The 23,971-nt window shown below is 44.4% G+C and overlaps 2 protein-coding genes across 4 annotated transcripts in view; one reads left to right on the plus strand and one right to left on the minus strand.

Annotated features, from left to right (window-relative positions):
* Positions 1-8,790, plus strand: part of NUP85 (nucleoporin 85) — an 87,174-nt gene extending 78,384 nt beyond the window's left edge. For both annotated transcript variants that reach the window (XM_056550041.1, XM_056550042.1), the window contains 4 exons: positions 6,761-6,861; positions 6,946-7,097; positions 8,019-8,123; positions 8,221-8,790. In XM_056550041.1, the coding sequence (XP_056406016.1) occupies positions 6,761-6,861; positions 6,946-7,097; positions 8,019-8,123; positions 8,221-8,319 (457 nt within the window). In that variant the 3' untranslated portion in view covers positions 8,320-8,790. The remainder of the gene's footprint in view (positions 1-6,760; positions 6,862-6,945; positions 7,098-8,018; positions 8,124-8,220) is intronic.
* A 379-nt stretch (positions 8,791-9,169) lies between these two features.
* Positions 9,170-23,971, minus strand: part of GGA3 (golgi associated, gamma adaptin ear containing, ARF binding protein 3) — a 110,260-nt gene continuing 95,458 nt past the window's right edge. For both annotated transcript variants that reach the window (XM_056550038.1, XM_056550039.1), the window contains exons 15-17: positions 23,174-23,343; positions 22,619-22,729; positions 9,170-11,368 (exon numbers count right to left, since the gene is read on the minus strand). In XM_056550038.1, coding sequence (XP_056406013.1) covers positions 11,258-11,368; positions 22,619-22,729; positions 23,174-23,343 — 392 coding nt within the window. In that variant the 3' untranslated portion in view covers positions 9,170-11,257. The remainder of the gene's footprint in view (positions 11,369-22,618; positions 22,730-23,173; positions 23,344-23,971) is intronic.

Consider the following 23,971-nt stretch of genomic DNA (forward strand, 5'->3'; position numbering starts at 1 on the left):
TCCTTCGTCGTCATGACGTCGTCGCGCACGCCGTCCCGTCATCCAATAGGAGCGGCGTGCGTAGCGACGTAATGGCGGCGACGGAGAGCGGGGATACCGGGCAGCAGACGTTCTGGAGTGACAGGGCCAACGGCTGTCCGGGCATGCTGGGAGTTGTAGTTTGGCATCATCTGGATGTCCGCTGGTTGAAGATCACTGTGACCTATACTTTACATTGTATTCTAGATTTTCCTCCTTTAAAATTGGGTGCGTCTTATATGCCGGAGCGTCCTATAGGGCGAAAAATACGGTAACTGCAGGTTTTTATCTACAACACCTCCGCAGCCTAATGGGCCTAATTAAAAATCTTTATGGCCTTTATTTTTTTTGCCAAGTGCAGATAGGGTTTTTGGCAATCCCATCCACATATTTTGTAATGTAAATTAAGGCACATTTTTATTGCAAAATCTGTCACAAATCTGACATCTGAACGTGGCCTTGAACACATTTTCAAAGTGAAAGCCAAATTGACAGTAAAAAATTGGTATTGGTAACATACTTTTCTGAAGTTTGGAAATAAAGCTTAAAGGGGTACTCCAGTTGAAACCCGGATCAACTGGTGCCAGAAAGTTAAACAAATTTGTAAATTACTTCTATTAAAAAACCCTAATCCTCCCAGTAATTATCAGCTGGTGTATACTACAGAGAAAGTTGAGTTTTTCTTTTCTGTCTGACCACAGTGCTCTCTGTTGACACATCTGTCCATTTCCGGAGCAGGAGAGGTTTGCTAGGGGGATTTACTCCTGCCCTGGACAGTTCCTGACATGGACAGAGGTGTCAGCAGAGAGCACTGTGGTCAGACAGAAAATCCATTTAAAAAGAAAAGAACTTCCTGTGGCGCATACAGCAACTGATAAGTACTGGAAGGATTAAAATTATTAAATAGAAGTAGTTTACAAATCTATTTAACTTCCTGGAACCAGTTGATTTAAAAAAAAAAATGTTTAACCTGTTAACGACCAAGGACTTGTATATATGTCCTTGTGTCGTTAATAGTGTGTGGCGCGGGCTCCCGACTCGAGCCAGTGGCATACCGGCCAGGCCCCAGCTGATTCCTGTAGCTGGGGGCTGCCGTTAATAGCTAACATGCAGCGATTGCTGCGGGCGGCTATTAACCCTTTAGATCGCCGAGGTCAAAGCTGACAATGGCTTCTAAAGGGACCTTTAAACACTTCCTGGAGGTAGCCGAAGGGCTTACCTCTCCTGGCGTAGATGCCGGTTCACCTGGCTGAACCAGGCTTCATCAATCAAGTGCGGAGCACACAGATCAATGTAGTTCTATGGACATAAACTGATTATGTATGAGGAATCTATATGATAAATATGTGGTATCGCCATGTGCGTAAATGTCCAAACTATAAAAATATAATGTTAGTTAAACTACATAGTTAATGGCAATTTCCAAAATTGCGTATTTTTGGTCACTTTGCATACCCGAAAAAAATGTAAAAATAGCGATCAAAAAGTATTTTCAAAACAAAAATAAAAACTTCAGATCACTGCGTGAAAAAGGAGCCCTCCCACATCCCCGTATACGGAAAAATTCAAAAGTTATAGGGGTCAGAAGACGACCATTTTAAGCATACTAATTTTGGTGCATGTAGTTATAATTTTTTTAAGTAGTAAAATAAAAATAACAATATAAATTAGGTATCCTTGTAACTGTATGGACCTACGGAATAAAGATATGGTGTAATTTTTACCGAAAATTGCACTGCGTAGAATCGGAAGCCCCCAAAATAAAAAAAATATATATTTTTTCCAGTTTTGCCCCACAAATATTTTTTTTTCTAGTTTCACCGTAAATGTCATGGTGAAATGATTGATCATTTGAAATGATTGTCATTAACAAGTATAATTGTTGGTGCAAAAAAAAACAAGCCCTCATATGGTCTGTGGGTTCAAAATTCTAAGTGTTTTTGGGGACTTCCATTTCTACTCAGTTCACTTTTTTGGTAAAATGACTAGTTATCTTTGTTCTGCAGGTCCATACAATTATAATATACAATTTATTTATCTTTGGATAAAATTATCACTTTTTGTATAAACATTTTTGTATAAAAATATATCTTTTGACCCCTATAACACTTGTAGTATTCCCTATATTGGGGCTGTGTGCTGGCAAATTGTTTGTGCCATGATCTGTAGTTTTTATTTGTATCCTTTTTGTTTTGATGGGACTTTTTCATTATAATTTTTTTTTTACTGATATATGGAATGACCAAAATAGGCAATTCTGACTTTTGTATTTTTTAAACTTTCTGCAATTTACTGTGCGGCTTCTTTAAAGGGGTTCTCGCCTATAAGGTGGTTTTAGTACGTACCTGGCCGACAGTAATGGACATGCTTAGAAGGATCTGCGCTTGTCTTGGAGCTAAATGGCTATGTTGTGAGATTACCATAACACTGTGGCTATCTTTTTGTGAACTGGTACTGTGTTTCTCCGAAAATAAGACCGGGTCTTATATTAATTTTAGTCACAAAAAACACACTAGGGCTTATTTTCAGGGTAGGGCTTATTTATCTATGGGGGGGCTGCAGGAGTGTGGAGGATGGGGGGATGTGGGAGTGTGGAGTATGGGGGCTGTGGGAAGATGGGGGGCTGTGGGAGTGTGGAGGATGGGGGGGGCTGTAGCAGTGTGGAGGATGGGGGGCTGTATCGGTGTGGAGGATGCCGCACCCCCCATCCTCCACACTGCTATACAGCCCCCCATCCTCCCACAGCCCCCCCATCCTCCACACTGCTACAGCCCCACATCCTCCCCTTCCCCCGTCATCCTCCACACTCTTACAATGCCCCCCACCCCTCTGCCATGATAAACCAGCACTTGCCCACCTTCATAGCGTCCGCAACTGAAGATGCAGCTCTCGGCGGCATCTCCTTCTGCTGCTTACCGGTAGCAGCCGGGGCAGGGAAACGTCCTTGACGTCGGGCGTGCATACACACTGATGTTTTAAAGCGCCAGCGTCCCTTCATTTAACTTTCCAAGGGACCAGCCAAAGGGGAAAGGGAGGGGACCCACGGGGCAGCCCACCCCGATAATTTCCTGTTTTTTTTAACGTTTTTTTTTACTACAAATCCCACAATTCCATTTTCCTCCCTCCCACACATCAGCCATCCCACCCATTGAAACATAAATGAGCTGCATCCATTCAAAAGACCTGTGGTTTTCAGTCAGGGTGCCTACAGCTGTTACATTAATTGCAGATTGATCTCTCTCCCACCAAGCGATCTCTCCACCCATTGAAGCAGACAGGCTCCCTGTCATCAGCTGACAAGTGAGTCAGATCTCGGCCGCATTGCAAGCTGGGAAAAATCCGAGACAGTCATTTTGTATGCTGGTAAAAATATTGGGGTAAAAAATCACAGAAGAATTGAGAAAACAGTCACACACAGGTACATACACTATATTTTGAACCACACTAACTTTACAGCCCCTCTAGCATAGTCAAATAGAAAAAAAAAATTCTGGAATGCCCCCTTTAAAGGTGTTCTCCGGTGCTTAGACATCTTATCCCCTATCCAAAGGATAGGGGATAAGATGCCTGATCGCGGGAGTCCTGCCGCTGGGGACCCCCGGGATCTTGCACGCGGCACCCCGTTTGTAATCAGTCCCCGGAGCGTGTTCAGTCCGGATCTGATTACGGACGACCACAAGGCCAGCGGCGTGTGACGTCACGCTCCGCCTCTCAATGCAAGCCTACGGGACGGGGCGTGACAGCCCCGTCCCGTAATTAGACCTGGAGCCAACACGCTCCGGGGACTGATTACAAACGGGGTGCCGCGTGCAAGATCCTGGGGGACTCCTGCGATCAGGCATCTTATCCCCTATCCTTTGGATAGGGGATAAGATGTCTAAGCACCGGATAACCCCTTTAATGTTGTGTTTTTTTTTTTTTTTATAATTTAGACATTGATGCAATCTTTCCAATGCAAACACTGAACAATTCTGTACCATAGAACTGCATTGATCAGTATTATTGAAGCTCCATAACTACAGGCTGCTGAGGCAGTCGGCAGTACAGGAGTGCCAATCAAACAAAGGCAGGTAGGGACCCTCCACTCACCCTCTCAGCTGATCGAGATCCCGCAGTTTTGCAGTGGTGGTCCTGATCTGCTCCCTGAGCTAGCCAGGAATGCTTTTTACCCATTTTAGACATCACATTTTAACTTTGAGTAGCGGGAGTCTAAAGGATTAATGCCAAACATTTGCTCAATCGGCAATGTCTGCCATTAGCCATGGGTCCTTTCTGCTGAAGGCAGTCAGGACCCACCGGGTATGATGCGTGTTACCATCACAGTAATATTAAATTTAACATTTAATATATGGTTCTGCCTTTTTTTTTTCTATTAAATTATCTAAATGTTCATTTAATTGATTTATTATTCTCTACTTCTTATTGTCTCTTGCTTGGTTTACCCCTTCAGGACAATGGACATTATTGTATGTCCTGGTAACACACCAGGATGTACATTTACTTCCTGTACATGAAGCGACCGCAAGAGATGCAGTCGGTAAATGCACAGCAGGTTGGATTCTATCAGCAGTCACGGGCTCGCTGCTAATGGCGGACATCAGTGATCACACTGATGCCTGCCATTAACCCTTTAGATGCTGTGATGCATCTTAAGCATAACGGGAGCTTAGTCAGACTCATCCAACCGCCCATGGCCTAATTGCGGAATCCAATGAGTCAAGATGCTGGCCGTAGGTCTCCTCACCTGCTTTCTGTCACAGTCTGCTTCTCTGGTCTGCCAGAAAGACTAGAGAAGTAGATTGCAGATAACACTGATCAGTGCTTCTATGAATAGCATTTAACAGTTTTAGCAATCAAGTGATTGCTTAAAAAAACGGTCCCCCTATGGTTACATAAGTGTAAAGATTGAGGGGGCAAAAAAATGTAATAAGCTGAAATCCAGGCTTGAGCAATCGACCGCCAATAACATTGATCAGTGCTTTGCATTGAACAGTGCTGGCAATAAATGTACTGCATATGGGGGCTATAACATTGCAAAAAAGTGTAAAATAAGAGTTAGGCTAGGTTCACACTGCCGTTTTTCTCCCGTCACTGCCTCCTAAATGGACCATACTACTAATGGATGCAAACTGATGACCTTCTGTGGCCACCTACAGACTCCCGCAGCCAGGCCTACTACTACTCCCATCATGGAACATACTTGTTTCTATAATGGGATTAGTAGTTCCCTGGTTGCGGGTGGCTGGAGAGACTACATTAGTGCTTGTACTACTACCCCCATCATGGAACAGAGTCTGTTCCATGATGGAGGTTGTAGTACAGGGGCTGATGGATTGATCGCACCAGGTCTCATTTCTGAGACCCGATGCGATCAGAAGTTATTAAGCAGGGGAGCGGGTGGCAAGCTCCGCGGGGAGCCCTGAATGGTCGGTGCCCAGGAGCCATTCAGGGCTCCCAGCGGGGTTTTTAAAATGAAACAAAACGGGTGATAAAGGACTGTAAAAAAGGACTGTAAAAAAAAAAAAAAAAAAAAAAAATCCATTTGAGATCAATGGGATCAGTTTACAGCCCTTTGCAACCCGTTTGCAAAATTAGTAAACTGGTTGCATAACGGGCATTTTTTTACGGGAGCAGGCGGCTGTGCGAACGAGCCCTTAATAAATGTAATTTAACCCCTTCCCTAATAAGTTCAAATCACCCCCCTTTTCCCATTAATAAAAAAAAAAAATGTAAATAAATATAAACATATGTGGTATTGCCACGTGCGTAAATGTCCGAACTATAAAAAATATTTCGTTAATTAAACCGCACAGTCATTGGCGTAGCCGCAAAAAAATTCTAAATTCCAAAATAGCGTATTTTTGTTCACTTTTTATACGATAAAAAAAATGAATAAAAAGCGATCAAAACAAAAATGGTACCGATAAAAACTTCAAATCACGGCGCAAAAAATTAGCCCTGATAACGCCCCATATGCAGAAAAATAAAAAAGTTATAGGGTCAGAAGATTACAATTTTAAACTTTTATATATTTTCCTGCATGCAGTTATAATTTTTTTTCAGAAGTACGACAAAATTAGGGATCGACCGATTATCGGCCGATAATCGCAATTTTGGACATTATAGGTATTTGCAATTACCTTGCCCATATGCCGATAATGCCCCTCTTCCACACTGCTACAGCCCCCCATCCTCCCACAGCTCCCCCCACCCCTCTGCCATAATAAACTATATATTTCATCCCCAGCGGAAACCAGCACTTCCCCACCTTCATAGCATCAGCAACTGAAGCTGCAGCTCTTGGCGGCGGGATCTCCTGCTGCTTAGCAGCCGGGGCAGGGACACGTCCGTGATGTCGGGCGTGCATACGCACGGACGTTTTAAAGCCTGCCCGGCTCATTTAAGTGGCCAGCCAAAGGGGGGGGGGGGGGGGGGGAGAAGGGGAGCGTTCTGGTCCGCATTACTGGCGCCCGCGATCCAGATCTGGACCGCGGTCCGCCATTTGAGTACCCCTGGCCTAGGTCTTATTTTCGGGGTAGGGCTTATATTGCAGACCAGCCCGATAATCCAGCAAGGGCTTATTTTTGGGGAAACACTGTAGGTACTCCCGTACACCTGGATTGCAGGTCAGTGATTAGTACAGGTCCTAGCTGACATGTAAGTGCATCTCTTGTTCATATGAGTCAAGTACCAGTGGTTTCTGTGCATTAAACACAGGCTTCTGGTGTCTTTGTGTGTACAGGTTCCTGAAGGATTACTGTGAACGAGGAAGATTCTCTGATTTGGATCTGATTGACAATCTGGGCCCTGCTATGTTGCTTAGTGATCGCTTAACTTTCCTAGGTATGTGCATTTCTGAAAGCTGAAGTAATAAGTGTTCACTATTCACAGTACCTGTTGGACTGATCTAATTTTTTTTTATTAAAGGAAAGTACCAGGAGTTTCACAGGATGTACAATGACCAGCAGTTTGAAGACGCTGCCTGCTTACTGCTTTCACTCATGACTGCTCGCATTGCTCCCTGCTCCTTTTGGCTTACTCTACTGCTGGATGCTCTGCCTCTTCTTGAACAGCAACAGGTAATAGTCAATTTATAGGTTCCACCCGCTGTAACTCTATGCAGATGTCTTAGTTTGACAGTGGGTTTTTCCCCCTCACCTTCACATTTTAAAAAGTACAGTGACACCCCCCCCCATGCTTTTGTATGTCGGGGCCATCGCATAAACGGCTATCCGGCAGCGCAGACTGCTTCAGCTACCACCGGATAGCCATTTACGGTGCCCCGTGTGGTCCGATGATGATCACTTACCTGTCGTTGGGGCTCCGGCGCGTCTTTTTCGGGATCCTCTGCATCGTCGGCGCTCTCAATCGTCGTCATCACGTTGCTGCGCACGCCATCCCGTCATCCAATAGGAGCGGCGTGCGTAACGACGTGATGGCGGCGACGGAGAGCGAGGATGCCGGGGAAGCAGAGGCCTTGCCGGAGCATCTTGGACACCCAGGGACGCGGCGACAGAGATGGAAGGCGACATCCAGGGCAGCAGTCCTATACCAGTGGTCTTCAATCTGCGGACCTTCAGATGTTGCAAAACTACAACTCCCAGCATGCTGGGTGTTGTAGTTTTGCAACATCTGGACGTCCGCAGGTTGTAGACCACTCTCCTATACTTTACATTGCACGGATCCCTCAACATATGATGGTTTCAACAAACGATGGTCCATTTGAAACGGATTACCATCGTATGTTGAGGGACCACTGTATATTGACATATACCATTTTGACAGAGGCCAAAGGGACACAACTACATTTAAGTGGCCTTGCATGTAAAGACCAATGTGGCATTCTCACTGTGCCTAGTGTATACATTGAGACTTCTTCAGAAGATTACCTCCTTTTCCAAACTAGATTGTTTGTTCCATCATATACTATGCATACTGGCCATCCTCTTTGAGAAGACCACTTGTTGGGTGGCTGTCTGATATTTTACTATCCCTACTAGGTGATATTTTCTGCTGAGCAGACCTATCAGCTAATGAGCTGCCTGGAGGACAGGACTGCAGCAAAGTGTGAACCTATCCAGTCAGAGGAGAACCGCAGATCGCAGGTAAATCATGTTGGGTATTTTGAGGCAAAATAATAAAAACGTAAACGCATATAAGCAAGCATTTATGACTGATAAATATTTGTGATGTCTTCCACAGGACAGCAGCATTGAAAACACAAAGATTGAGATGCTAAGGTTGGCTCTTTCACGAAACCTGGCACGTGCCATTGTTAAGGAAGGAACTGCTCAAACGTAAATAGGGAAAATACAGTGATGTGTAATTATTTTTGTTTTATCTGGTTGGGTCTTCAGATGCCTAAAAAAATATTTCAAGAAGACTGCAGCTGTCGTTGGGAGCTAAATACTACAAAAGCCACCTCATTACGAAATAGATTTTTTATTGCAGAAATTCCTGCAATGAGTGAACATACCCTAAATTTGACAGCACTTGGATTAGGAATTAGTGTCATATTCTAGGCCAGGCATAGGCAACCTTCGGCACTGCAGATGTTTTGGACTACATCTCCCATGAGGCTTTGTCAGCAGTTTGGCTGTAAGAGCATCATGGGAGATGTAGTCCAAAACATCTGCAGTGCCGAAGGTTGCCTATGCCGAATCTAGGCTGTAATGCCAATAAATAAATGCAAGTTGTAGAGATGAGCGAACTTACAGTAAATTCGATTCGTCACGAACTACTCGGCTCGCCAGTTGATGACTTTATCCTGCATAAATTAGTTCAGCTTTCAGGTGCTCCGGTGGGCTGGAAAAGGTGGATACAGTCCTAGGAGACTCTTTTCTAGGACTGTATCCACCTTTTCCAGCCCACCGGAGCACCGGAAAGCCGAACTGATTTATGCAGAATAAGACAGCAACCACCGAGCAGAGAAGTTCGTGACGAATCGAAGTTACTGTAAGTTCACTCATCTCTAGTTGTGACCATTAGTCAAACTGGTGGCTATATTGAGGCATGTACATAAATTCATGTCCCTGCGGATTCTGCAGAAAATACATGTGTGAACATGGTCTAAAATTCCTTTTCAGTCACTGTTCCCTTTTTTAGAGAAATGTAATTATACATTTTTTATGACTGAAAACCAACAGACAACTTGAGAACAAAGAAGACAAAGTTTATTAAATATACATGCTCAAGAATTAAACTATAACACTTAAGATCTGTAGATGGTGGCAGCATTTTTTTCACAACAAATTACAGAACTTTTCAGTCTTTTTAATGTTTTATGAGTTCCAGGATTCATTGCTAGGAGACTTGGGAAGATATTTCTATCTGTTTGATTCTCTAGTACAATCATCTAGATGCAAAAGGGGTCACATTTCTCTCGTAAAAATAGTTGTTAAAACAGTTGTTGTCTGGTAACTAAATAAAAGGCAATTTACTGCACATCCCCCTAAGGCAGTGGTCTTCAACCCGCGGACCTCCAGATGTTGCAAAACTACAACTCCCAGCATGCCCGGACAGCCGTTGGCTGTCCGGGCATGCTGGGAGTTGTAGTTTTGCAACATCTGGAGGTTCGCGGGTTGAAGACCACTGCCCTAAGGCATAGCTGGGCAGGGTAGAAAACTTCTGCTTACCAAGGCATATAAATCCAGATTGGTGACATTACCCTGCATAGGTTTGTTATATGTAGTGCTGACCATTATCAGTATTTCAAAATAAGGGTTCTTGCAGATATTTGAAGGAATTATTTCCGGGTTTACCACTTTTCTAAAAAATCTAAGGACCATATGACATCCCATTTAAATATTGCCAAAAGATAATGACAACTACTCTTGAAATGAGGGCATCTACAATAGTGGATGTAGCTGTGCCTACTGAACAGTGCTATAGATTTGTTGAGAAGCAAGTCCACAGTCTGTTCACTTCCCTCTTGGCTGTCTGGTCAAGGAAAAAACCTTACAGGCTCGGTCTCATCAGAACAAGGATTGGCTTTTAATTTTCTTTCCGTGCCAGTGGTTTTCATTGCAACCAGACCCATTCTGGTCTAGGTGCAGTTAAACCCACTGCCACAGAAGCAGTAGGGCATTGTATATTAAAGGTGTTATCCGGATATATAATTTTTTTTTCGCTTCCTGTAAAAAAATTAAATAAATGGGATACTTGCTTACCTGGACCTCCTACTGTTACGTCATCCTACCCCCCCCCCCCCCCTTGCTCATCTCTTTGCTTCCTACTTTTGAGACTCGTCTGTGTTAATGACCCTCACAGCCAATCACTGGCCACAGTGATTGGATGAGTGGGTTGTGTCTGTTGTGATGAGTTTATCTTCAAAGTCGGAAGCAGCCCAAAATAAGTTTGTGTGTGTGTGGGGGGGGGGGGGATTTGGGCACAGGCACCTAGGGGAGAGAGGAATTTGGGAACAGGCACCTTAGGTATAGGCTGATTCCTCAGCAGAATATCAAAAACGTAATATCTGGATAACTTTGTTCGTATGTCCCTACACACAAACACAATTTGTGATGTTTAGTTTTCGGTTGTATTTTATAAAATTAATTGTATGATTTACCAGAGTGTGAATTTTGTATTTCTACATGATACATATAAATCAGTCCATGGTACTTTCTGCAATATGTCTGATCACGTAAGTCTCGGGGATCCATACTAGTAACGCTTTAAAGATCCAGTCTTTTGTACTGCTCATAGCAACCGCTGATCATATCTGATGTTTAGGAAACGGGTCTTCCAAAAAAATTTATAAATAAAAGAACACTTCAAGCTAAACACTTTGGTCTCTGGTAAGAAAACCCTTTCTGGACCTTTCTATGGCTGTAGATGTTGCATCTCTTTTGCTGTTGTACTATGAGATTACTTTTCAAAGGTGGGAGGAGATTGATTTTGACATTTAACTATACAGGCTTATCATAAGTTAGCATAATACTGTACAAAAAAAACACCTGGTCTATATGAAAATCTGGTCCTAAATCTTCCTAGGAGCGTTTTTATAGGACACAGGCTTACAGAGGATCACAGAAACAACAGAAGTGTAATAAATGCAGTAAAAGATCTAAAGCCCAAGAGCTTGATGAAGGTGAATAAAGTGCTGAGACGGTCCCTTGCTGCCATAGAGTATAAATATTCTGCTGCCAGTGTTTATGGGTCCTGTAAACGATTTGAATTCTGAAGCAGTGTCACCTCACGTTCAGTATCACAGTCTGAATTAGAAAATTGAAATCTCAGGTCATAGTTTTCCCCATTGATCGGGGTCTGGGAACTGGTCCACTTCCCCCACCTCAGAGCTGCATTCCTCTCCAAGTGCAAAGGAGAGTTTATACCTGAGCCTTACTTTATCCTGTAGGGGGAGAAAAAAAAAATATGTAAGAGAGAACTAGAAACGGGTACTAGTTTACAATTTTTCTATACGCATGTGTATATGAGTTTCGGCGGTCCACATCAGTGAGCCCATATGATAACGCCAAAGATGATGTGTGAGAAAAGCATTAAGACAGAGAGCCTGAAAGTATCAATAGATGTGAATTCAAGCCAGGGTCTCCACATATAATAATGGTGTACAGAGTGGCTGCGAGGATCGGTGATGTTCTCTTCAATCATCTGAAGTTAAACACTTTACTAAACCAATTGGACAGGCAATGGGGCTGGGTATTTTTCCTTTTTGAAGTGATCATTGCTTTACCTGTGTTAACTAGGAGCAACCCCCCTAGAGAAGGAGTGAATTGGCTCTGGTATCAAGGACCATAAAGCCACATCCAGAATGTGCACACGGCAAAAACCTCTGTGCGGACATTCTGAAGAGTGCAGACACTGACATAATATGCTGGCACTGGGCCACATGGGCATGGGCTGTCTTATAGACTGCTATGCATTCCGTTTAGTGTCTGCAGAAAAATGAACATGTTCATTCTTTCTGTGGACATGGAAAACCGAATTTCCATGCTAGAAACATGGCACAGAAATTCTGCCGTGTGCACAGCGCAGCAGAAACCTGTCAAATTCACCAGGACTCTGCTGCAGTGAAATCTCTGCCAAAATCCAATGTGTAATCTGGCACAGAAATTCCGATGTGTGAACATAGCCTAACAATACTCTTGATCATTGGGAGTAGAGCGACTTATAACCTCTTAAAAGAATCTGACAGCTGTTTACTCGTCCTAAACCCGGTATACTCTGTTATAGTGCGGGTGAAGAACTTAAAAATGAAGGGTAACTTACCTAACGTAAAAATGTATTTCCATAGTTCTGCCCATTACAAGGTCTTTGCCATTGTGCTCTAGCATGCAATGGAGATGGGGAGCCGGCTTGTGCAGCTCCTCTGCCTCATCAATTGGGTGTAGCGAGGAGAGGAGCAGAGCAATCATCACCCCCCCCCCCCCCCCCAATCAACACACGCCCCCTATCTCTCCCCCCCCCCCCCCCTTTTTTTTTTTTTTTAGCCTTCACGTCACCGAAGGGGGCGGGCCTGGGGCAGGATATTGATGAAACTGAAAAGTAAAAAGCAAGATAGGGGTGCACTATGCTAAAAAAAAAAAAAAATAGCATGTTACCTTTTATTTTTCAAGTCAATACGATTAAAAGTAGTAAAATAAAACTGAGTATCATTGTAAATAAAAACATTTTTTTAACTGGCTTCAGATACATATAGTTCTCTTCAAAGTGGGATATAGCTCCTTTTTAGTTCTTGTTATCGTGTCATCTACAGTCTCTTATCTGGCCACAAGAGCCTCTTCACTATTTGTAAACTTAGATCCTTGATGAGACTTCCCACCTTTACTGGCTGTCATAGGGCGGCAGTGGGGTCCTGTATTGTAGATCTGTCTAAATGATGGGTAGACATGCTTTTCAACATGTTCCCTCTACACCTCATATCCATCCTATAAAGCGAACCCGGTGGGCAGGTGCTTCCCTAGCTTTCTTACTCTTCTTTTGAGGGTCCTTCTGCTGTTCTGTGATTGACATATAATTGCCCTTTATCTTTCTTCTTGCTCAGGTACCTTGACTGCCCTAATAGACAATCCTTCCTTCCAGGGACATTTCACATTGGGTGGGCATGAGGCACTTGCTTATCCTCAGATCTGACATTTCTTTACCTTTCCAGGTATGCAACCCTTTTCTGATCTGGTGGGGAAATCCTGTTTTCCACCTGGAGACTAGAACCTGTATCGACAACTCAGTTATATCCAGAAGGAGAATCACAGAATGAAACATTTTGTTAAGTTTTTTTTAGTCTGCTTTACATTTTACAAAAAGGAAACAAGCTAGGAAGAACATCAACAATTTATGGCGCAAAGATTTGTTAAAGGCGATAGACAGACATGACTTTGGTCCTAGATGCAGGGTGAGTAGAATGGCACCAGACAGGGTAATAGAAATTTGGAGAGATTTTAAAATGTGTCTGCAGTGAACAAATATTTCGGGCTCTTTGCTTATCAAGGGAGTACAAGATCTGTAACCTCTTCTCAGATAAACATTAAGGGTAGCTAGTTTAACCCCTTAACAACGCAGGACGTAAATGTACGTCCTGGTAAGGTGATACTTAATGCACCAGAACGTACATTTACATCTTGTACATCACCACAAGCATCTGAGTGATGCTCGGGTCATGCGCAGCAGTTCCTGGCTGCTGATGGCAACCAGGGACCTGCCGCTAATGGCCGACATCCACGATCGCGCGGATGTCTGCCATTAACCTCTCAGATGCTGTGATCAATACAGATCACGGCATCTGCAGGAGTGCTCGCATGTTCTTGTAGACCCAATTTTTGAATTTTTGCAAGGGGTAAAAAGGAGAAAATTTTTACTGGTATTTGAAACCCAATTTCTCTCGAGTAAGCATATACCTCATATGTCTATGTTAATTGTTTGGCGGGCTCAGAAGGGAAGGAGCGACACATTGTTTTTGGGGGGCTTGTCACCTTTAGGAAGCCCCTATGGTGCCAGAACCGCAAAAAAAAAACACATGGCATACCATTTTGGAAACTAGACCCCTTGGGGAACATAACAAGGGGTAAAGTGAACCTTAATACCCCACAGGTGATTCCCGATTTTTGCATATGAAAAAAAAATAAACATTTTTACCTAAAATGCTTGGTTTCCCAAAAAATTTACATTTTTAAAAAGGGTAATAGCAGAAAATAACTCCCAAAATTTGAAGCCCAATTTCTCCCGATTCAGAAAACACGCCATATGGGGGTGAAAAGTGCTCTGCTGGCGCACTACAGGTCTCAGAAGAGGAGTAGTCACATTTGGCTTTTTGAAAGCAAATTTTGCTCTGGGGGCATGCATCATTTAGGAAGCCCCTATGGTGCCAGAACAGCAAAAAAAAAAAAACACATGGCATACCATTTTGGAAACTAGACCCCTCAGGGAACGTAACTAGGGGTAAAGTGAACCTTTATACCCCACAGGTGTTTCACTACTTTTGCATATGTAAAAAAAAAAAAACTCAAATGCTTGGTTTCCCCAAAATTTTAAATTTTTAAAAAGGGTAATGGCAGAATATACCCCCCAAAATTTGTAACACAATTTCTCCCGAGTACGGCGATACTCCATATGTGACCCTAAAGTGTTGCCTTGAAATACGACAGGGCTCCAAAGTGAGAGCACCATGCGCATTTGAAGCCTAAATTAGGGACTTGCATAGGGGTGGACATAGGGGTAGTCTACGCCAGGGATTCCCAAACAGGGTGCCTCCAGCTGTTGTAAAACTCCCAGCATGCCTGGACAGTCAGTGGCTGTCTGGCAATACTGTGAGTAGTTTTGCAACAGCTGGAGGCTCCGTTTTGGAAACAGTGGCGTACCAGACGTTTTTCATTTTTATTGGGGAGGGGAGCTGTGAAGGGGTATATGTAATGTTTTTTACTTTTTATTTTGTGTTAGTGTACTGTTTTTAGGGTACAGTCGCACGGGCGGGAGGTTCACAGTAGTTTCTCGCTGGCAGCTCAAACTTGCAGCCGGATATTTACTGTAAACCTCCGCCCATGTGAGTGTACCCTGTACGTTCACATTGGGGGGGGGGGGCATCCACCTGTTGCAAAACTACAACTCCCAGCATGTACGGTCTATCAGTGCATGCTGGGAGTTGTAGTTTTGCAACAGGTGGAGGCATACTACTTTGGCTGGGAATGCTGGGGAATGTAGTTATGCAACAGCTGGAGACACACTGGTTTGCTACTTAACTCAGTGTTTCACAACCAGTGTGCCTCCAGCTGTTGCAAAACTACAACTCCCAGCATGTCCGGTGCATGCTGGGAGTTGTAGTTTTCAACAGCTGGAGGCACACCGGTCGTGAAACACTGAGTTAAGTAGCAAACCAGTGTGTCTCCAGCTGTTGCATAACTACAATCCCCAGCAGTCCCAGCCAAAGTAGTATGCCTCCAGCTGTTGCAAAACTACAACTCCCAGCATGCACTGATAGACCGTACATGCTGGGAGTTGTAGTTATACAACAGCTGAAGGTACACTTTTCCATAGAAAAAAAAGTCCCACTATAAGTCCCAGCATGCCCATAAGGGAATGCTGGGAGTTGTAGTGGTCTGCCTCCTGCTGTTGCATAACTACAGCTCCCAGCATGCCCTTTTTGCATGCTGGGAGCTGTTGCTAAGCAACAGCAGGAGGCTGTCACTCACCCAACTCTTGATCCACGCTGCAGGTCAGTCCCTCACCGCCGCCGCTGCTCCTGGGGCCCCGATCCCAACATTGACGCCAGGGATCGGGGTCCCCAGCTCCCGGGGTCCACATCCCGCACCCGCTCACGTCCTCCGGAAGAGGGGAGGAGCGGGTTGCGGGAGTGACACCCGCAGCAGGTGCCCTGATTGGTCGGCCGGTAAACCGTCCGACGAATCAGGGCGATCGGGAGGTGGCACCAGTGCCACCTCACCCCTGCTGGCTATGGCTGTTCGGGGCCGTCAGAGACAGTAATTCCGGGTCACTGGAGACCCGATTGACCCGGAATCCGCCGCAGATCGCTGGGCTGAATTGTCCAGCGATCTGCGGCCATCGCCGACATGGGGGGGGGGGCATAATGACCCCCCCTGGGTGATATGCCAGGATGCCTGCTGAACGATTTCAGCAGACATCGGGCACCGACTCCGCTCCAGATGGCTGCGGGAAAGCACATGACATTCTTATAAGTCATGTGTCCTTAAGGACTCGGAAATGGAGACGTATGAGAACGTCATGTGTCCTTAAGGGGTTAAATGTCCCAATTCACAAAAATTTATAATTAATGACTTCTCTACTGTAAGAATAAAGACCAATGCATGCAGTGCCTCACGTAACCGCAAAACGAACACGTTAAGTGACCGTGAAGAAGCATGCTTTTCATGTGCTTCACTATATGGCACGCAACGCACAATTAGGAGCGGCAATACTTCTACTTTCCATAGTGTTGTGTTCTGCTGTTACAGGGAACCCATGGGTAACCTAGCCTCTCACTGATAAGGGATTAAGTAAATGTTTTTTGCAGGACTAGAGACACTTGTATAAGTGAAGGGAATGGAGGGTCAATAGTTCAAGACTGAAGCTGTAAACTAGAGATGAGCGAACTTACAGTAAATTTGATTCGTCACGAACTTCTCGGCTCCGCAGTTGATGACTTATCCTGCATAAATTAGTTCAGCTTTCCGGTGCTCCCGTGGGCTTGAAAAGGTGGATACAGTCCTAGGAGACTCTTTCCTAGGACTGTATCCATCTTTTCCAGCCCACCAGAGCACCTGAAAGCTGAACTAATTTATGCAGGATAAGTCATCAACTGCCGAGCCGAGAAGTTCGTGACAAATCAAATTTACTGTAAGTTCGCTCATCTCTACTGTAAGCCATTGGAAAAAAGCTATAAAAACTTGTAAACTTAATTGTTAGCTTAAAGGGGTACTCCGCCCCTAGACATCTTATCCCCTATCCAAAGAATAGGGGATAAGATGTCAGATCGCTGGGGTTCCGCTGCTGGGGACCCTCCGTATTACTGCTGCGGCACCGTGCTATCATTACTGCACAGAGCGAGTTCGCTCTGTGCGTAATGACGGGCGATACAGGGGCCGGAGCATCGTTACATGGCTCTGCCCCTCATGATGTAACTGCCAAACCCCTCAATACAAGTCTATGGGAGGGGGTGTGGCAGAAGTCACGCCCCTGCCATAGACTTGCAATAAGGGGACAGGCCATGACGTCACACTGCTACGTCCCCTGTATTGCCTATCATTACGCACAGAGCAAACTTGCTCTGTGTAGTAATGAAAGCGCGGTGCCACAGTGGCGATCCCGGGAGTCCCCAGCAGCGGGATCCCGCTAAGATATCCTAATGGAGCTTTTGGCACCACTCCGACAGGGCCTTAGACACCTATGTTGAGGCGAAGATGGGAAGAAGAGAAGAGCCAGCTGCTTCAGAAGCAAACTTCGCTAAGGATTCTACCTTCTTGTCCGTGGGATCCTTGAAGGCAGCGGCATCTGCCAGAGGCAGTGTAGTCGCCTTAGAGATCCGGGCGATTGGTGGATCCACTGAGGGAGGGGAAACCACCTTAGCGACAAAGTCCTTGTCAAATGGATAACGTTCTTGAATCGTCTTGATTCCCGGGAACCTCTTGTCTGGATGTTTCCATGCAGATTCCAGAATGTCGTCAAAGTCAGCATGAGAGCTGAACCTTTGAGGTGCTAGCTTAGCACGATGAAAGGATACTCCTGGATTGACATCCGAAGATCCTGGGTCCTCCAAGTGAAAGGTGTCTCTTATGGCTGTCACCAATGAGTTCACCGTTGCAATTGAGTCCGAGCGGTCCTCTGAGTCAGATGCCAGCTCAGAAGCCTCGTTCACCAGGGGAATGTGAATGAGTAGAGGCAGTCTTGGAGGGGGGGGGGGGGGGGGGGGGGGGCGACCCTGGCCGGGTACGCAGCTCTGGCGTGGCAGAGCGGCGATTTTGAGAACGTCCTCTGGAGGAGCGATGTTTGTGCCCAGATGACGGGGGGCAGGACCCACGAGGGGAACGCTCACGTCTATCTGAAGACTCAATGGAAGAGTCAGACGAGGCAACCCCCTAGTACACTTGTGGGAGCGTGAAGTATGTGGAGACTAGGAGCGGGCACTCTCAGAGGTCCTGTGCAGGGAAGACCCCTTCAAGGAGGACACCACTTCCCGGGAGGCCTCAGCCACTGAACGGGAAACTTGGGTCAAGTCAGCCCTATACTGGGTCAGGGAAGAGACTCAGGCTGGTGGAGCGGCTGAACCCACCGGGACCGAAGGGGCATAAGGGCGTCTGGGGGAGCAGTGGAGCAGGCAGGGCAAGTGGGCTCAGCAGAGCCAGACATCTTGGTATTACAGTGCTTACAGAGAAAGTAAATCACTGACGTTCCAGGTTTCTGATTTAGAGGGAGGAGCAGCACTGGGTACGGACATAATGTGGGAAAAGGAGACAGGAACTTTCTCACCCTAGCCTGTGTCCCCTGTCAGCTGCAGTGAGGAGAACCCGCTCCATGCAGCTAGAGTGAATGAACAGGCCAGCCAATTGGAAGAGAGGGGCATGCCTGAAGCGAGGCAGTAACTAACTGACCCCATTTCACTGAAAATCACACCCACGGCGCTGATTGGAGGCTGCTTCGTGCCTCTGAGAGCTCCCAGCCCTGTGGGCGGAGCTACAGACCGGCCGAAAAGAACTGTCATGGCGCCCGCTCATACGCATACGCACTCGGGGAAATAAAGCGGTCTAAATGCCGGCAGAGACTGGCGGCGAAAGTGAAAGTAATAGCAGCCGCGTATAAGGCGCTGTCGGCAAAGCGAAAGCAAGCCGGCACTGAGAGCGCCCAACCCGAAACAGCGCCGCGGCTGACAGCCGCAAATAAGGCGCTGTGGACGTAGTTGCACCACACACACACTAAAGTGCCCCATATTACATATACATATATATCAACTGGCTCCGGAAAGTTAAACAGATTTGTAAATAATTTCTATTAAAAAATCTTAATCCTTCCAATAGTTATTAGCTTCTAAAGTTTTCTGTCTAACTGCTCAATGATGATGCCACGTCCCAGGAGCTGTGCATGATGGGAGAATATCCCCATAGGAACTGCACAGCTCCCGGGACGTGAGTCATCAGAGAGCAGTTAGACAGAAAACAACAACTCAACTTCAGAAGCTAATAACTATTGGAAGGATTAAGATTTTTTAATAGAAGTAATTTACAAATCTGTTTAACTTTCCGGAGCCAGTTGATATATAAAAAAAAGTTTTGGCCTGGAATACCCCTTTAAGTGTCTGGTCACAGGGGTCCGGCCCTGGCACCCGGTAATCCACATACACGGAGTAATCTCCACTTCAGGCCGGATTACTAGCGACCACAACCCAAAGCTGTGTTTGTCACGCCCCCACAATATATATCTAAGGGAGTTACGCGAATGCTGAGATTGCGGAGGGCCCTGCGGCAGGAACCCCCACGATCAGACATCTTATTTTATTCCCTATACAAAGGATAGGGGCTGGCTAGCAACGGAGTATCACTTTAAGGCAAATAAGAGTCCCCATGTTTACAAGATATTCCAAAACTGAAGATTGGAGAGTAGTATAATGTAGTTTAAGGCCAGCATGCTGGCACAGTGCCCGGCGCGACAGGTCTGGAAAGAGGCACCGCTGAGCACCATCAAAAACATCTTGCAATCTACCTTTCTTTCAATAATTTGCAAGAAAAAAGGAAAAAAACTCCAATAGTGGCGCTATCCCATACAAAGTTGACAATGACTGGTAGGATAAACTCAGTCGTATTTTAATGATAAAACATATAACATAGCAGGTGACAACCATAAGCAAGACGCGTTTCGGGTAAAGACTTACTCTTTCTCAATTGCAGATGTAAGGTCTGGACAGTGAAAGGCTTCTATATATATATATATATATATATATATATATATATATACATACATATTCAAAAAAAGACCGCCAAAGTGCAAGGAAAAGAAGGGGCGTGGTAAGCCCAGCATACTTCGTAAAACTGTTATAACATACAAATTAAAACTTAACACTTAAGATGAATACAATTAGTAAAAAGGCTATAATACAAAATAACTTAAATGATTAAAATATGCAATGTCAACGGTAATCTTATAATAATAGCAGTTACATGGTTATATAAGCGGCACCGGATGTAATACCTACAGGGTTAACACAAGCGGTGCAGATAGTAAAAGCCATGTATCAATGACTATAAAAAGATCAATAAATCCTAAGCGATGATTATATTCGTGAGAAAAGAACAGCATATACAGCGTTATATTAAAATGTATAGTCAATAATAATAAAACCAGGAGTTAGCAGAGCGTGGCCAGTAATTTTATGAATGAAAGCTTGAAAAACGTGATGACGTGGATGTGTTTGTAAACATACGCCAATACACATGAATGGGCTGGCATAACATCAGAAGTAATAGTGTGTCTGACAGCGGCCCTATGAAAGACTAAAACAGAGGAAAGGAATGGAATTGTGAGTATATAATAATTTGTATGTTCTAACAGTTTTACGAAGTATGCTGGGCTTACCACGCCCCTTCCTTTCCTTGCACTTTGGCGGTCTTTTTTTGAATATATATAGAAGCCTTCCACTGTCCAGACCTTACACCTGCAATTGAGAAAGGGTAAGCCTTTACCCGAAAAGCGTCTTGCTTATGGTTGTCACCTGCTATATGTTTTATCATTAAAATACGACTGAGTTTATCCTACCAGTCATTGTCACCTTTGTATGGGATAGCGCCACTATTGGAGTTTTTTTTCCTTTTTTCTTGCAAATTCATATTACCGGAATCGCTGTCACGGATCCCGGTCAAGCTCCTGAGGCCTGCAATCCCTGTTTTATACCCCGGCTATAGGGGTGATATGCCCGATACCTGATTTCACCAGGTGAGAGTTTATAATTCAGAAGCTCACCCAATCATACTATCCGCAGGATTACAAGAGGCGCTGTCCTCCTTCCACTTTTTCTTTTATCTCTTCTATATTTCTTTCAATAAGGTCCTCTTTCATGGAACAGCGGTGAATCGTGCAGATCACATTCTCAGGCTTGTGGGGTCCAAACTTGGTGTACACAGTGCTCTATCAAATAGTAACAGCGAACTGAAGAGGCCAGTCAGAGTAGTATTTAAGTCAGGAGTCTGTGTGGAGGTCTTGGATAGTAATTGTGACCGACTACTTCAGCAACTTGCTGTTACCGGATAGGTATATCAGAACTGGACTACTTGCAGGTTGCAACTCTATGCTCCCTTTAGGTTACTCGTTAGTGCTCTCATGTCCTCTTTAGATGGTAGTAAGACCAGTAGTGCTTTTAATTCAGGATTACCTTTAAGAGCGTCAAAGGCCGTTCCCTGCACTATGGTGTTCTGGCATGACTGTAGCCATTGTGTAGACTAGATATCTGAGCCAAGATGCGTAGACTCATCAATCCCCATTACGTGTCCCTGCAGTATTTTGTATAGAAACTGATTTAGGTTTTTTGGAGGGGGGTTTCCTGCTCATATGGTAGTACCGTTCCCCCAATAACAACAAAGCTTGAGGAAAGCTCTGATAAATTGCACCTCACCACCAGTGCATCTAGGCCACACACCCTCAATCTATTCCATCCCCTCTCTCCCCCCCCCCCCCACTACTGCTGGCCTATTTGATCATTCAGAGTTGGAACCCCACAACCTTAGTCATTAGAACTGGATAAACAATGCTGCAGACACTTACATATGAGTGTGGCAATTAAATAGGAATAGCTAAAATGCAATGCACAGGGGGTACGACCGCTGGGCCAACCTCCCTCCAATCACCCAGAGGTCAGACCCCACCGCGATCAGACACTTATACCCTAGTGAATACATTTAGTTCCCTGGACGACCCCTCTGATTCACTACCCCTCTGATAAAACTCACTTTTCAAATGTTTTTTGTTAAACAAGTTTTGGAAACCTCCAATAATCCATTTTTTGGGAGGTCTTAGTCCTGTACTTTCTGGTTGAGCAGATGCTCAGTAGTACAATTCCTAGAATACATTGCTGTCTCTCAGCTCTCAATCACAGTCCTCCCACACCTGCAGGTTCTCCACTAAGAGCTGTTGCAGAACATCTAATTTCAAAGCAGACTATTGCACAATGAGGTTGCAGCAGCCTGTCTCCGCCACTGCCTTCCTCATTTCCCCAAATGTCCCAATAAAGATATATATGTATATGTGAGATGGCAGGTCAGAGGCGTTGACATCACTCGGGGAGAGGCTAAAGCCAATCACATTTCCTAAGAGAGCAGAGGATGATGCCTTGTCTCGGGAGAGAGTGGCAGACAATAATAGCTGGAGACAACACCACACTGACAATAAAAGAAAAAAAACACAACTTCCTGTCGCATAAACCATGCAAAAGCATGCTGAAGTCATTACAATTTGTTATAACACTATTAGTGAATTACATACGGGGTGATGCTCTTATTTAAAGGGGTTCTCCACTCTAAACATCTTATCCCCTATCCGTGATCTCCAAAAAATACCCTTTTTTTTTTTTTTTTTATATCTGCTCTGCTAACAAGCCTGAGCAACTACTTGCCCCTACAACACTTACAAACATGATTTCCATCTGTCAGTTTACCTTCAGAGGGTTTGCCAGTAACATAACTTGTGTAATTGATGATGGGGGCAGGATAGGATTAAATGCTGCCAAGTCTGTCCCGGATGCAGGCTGCAACTTCACCTTCATTGTCTAAAGTGAACAAGAGACTATTTCAATAATTTTTAAATGAGATAGAGTTGTTTCCTTCTACTTCGTATACTGAAATACTATTTTCACCAGACTGCAGCACCTAACATTGGCGATACATTTCGTATGGCAATGATTATTGGGGATGCTGGGAGTCAGACCCATGCCAATCTAATAAAAGATGGTTTGTCATAAGGATAGGCCATCAGTTCTAAAGCCCAGATAACCCTTAAGGAGAGCTATTGGCTACTGTCGACTGCTAGGTTATACCATTAACATATGAATCACAGCGGTCGGACATAAATCATTCTTAGTTAAAGGATTATAAAGAAAACACCAGAGCATAGGCACAAATGTATATAATGGTAAATAACACTGTTTTAGAGCCATCTGGCCTATTTCTGTATTCTGTTATGTGGAGGTGAACTATTCGTTTTGCTTGCTCACCTTTGGAACTGCTGCCTGAAAAAGAATTTTTCGGATTGGAAGTGGAGCTGTATTAATCATAGAAATGATTACCACAAGGACATCGGAACGATCAGGGGGGCAATCCTTAGCAAAGTGCAGCAATATACGAAAACCATTCTTATCATATGCAGTCAGAGGGAGGAGGGAACCTGAAAGGTAGTTGTAGCAATGAATATTTGTTTTGCCTGCTCTAGCTTTATTCAAGCTTTTATTACAATATTATATACAATATTTTATAATTGTATTATTATTATTTATAATTATTTACCTGGTTGTAAACACTTTTACATTACAGGCAAGAGTTGACTACATACAACACATTCAGAAAGTCTTGAAACCCTGACACTTTTTTCACATTTTGTTGCTGCCTTGTGCTTAAATAAAAAATTATTTTCTCCCATAAATCTTAGCAGTCAATACCCCATAATCACAAACTGAAAATGTTAGAAATCTTTTTCTTTCAATACAGTTACAAACTAAAAAATTGCAAGTACATAAGTATTCAAACCCTCTGCTGAGCAATTATTTGGAGCACCTTTGGCAGCCATTAGAGCCTCCAGTTACCATGGGGATGGTGCCACTGGCTTTTACACCTTTGATTTGGGGATTTTCTGTCATTCTTCTCTGTAGATCACCTCAACCTCTTTGAAATTCCATGGGGACCATCGATGGATGGCCATCTTTGGGTGTCTCTAGAGATGATCGATTGGGTTTAATTCAGGGTTCTGGCTGGGCCACTCAAGGACATTCCCTAAGCCACTCTTGTGTTGTCGTCTT

This window comes from Hyla sarda, chromosome 13 (genome assembly GCF_029499605.1).
Source record: "Hyla sarda isolate aHylSar1 chromosome 13, aHylSar1.hap1, whole genome shotgun sequence".
Classification (NCBI taxonomy): Eukaryota; Metazoa; Chordata; class Amphibia; order Anura; family Hylidae; genus Hyla; species Hyla sarda.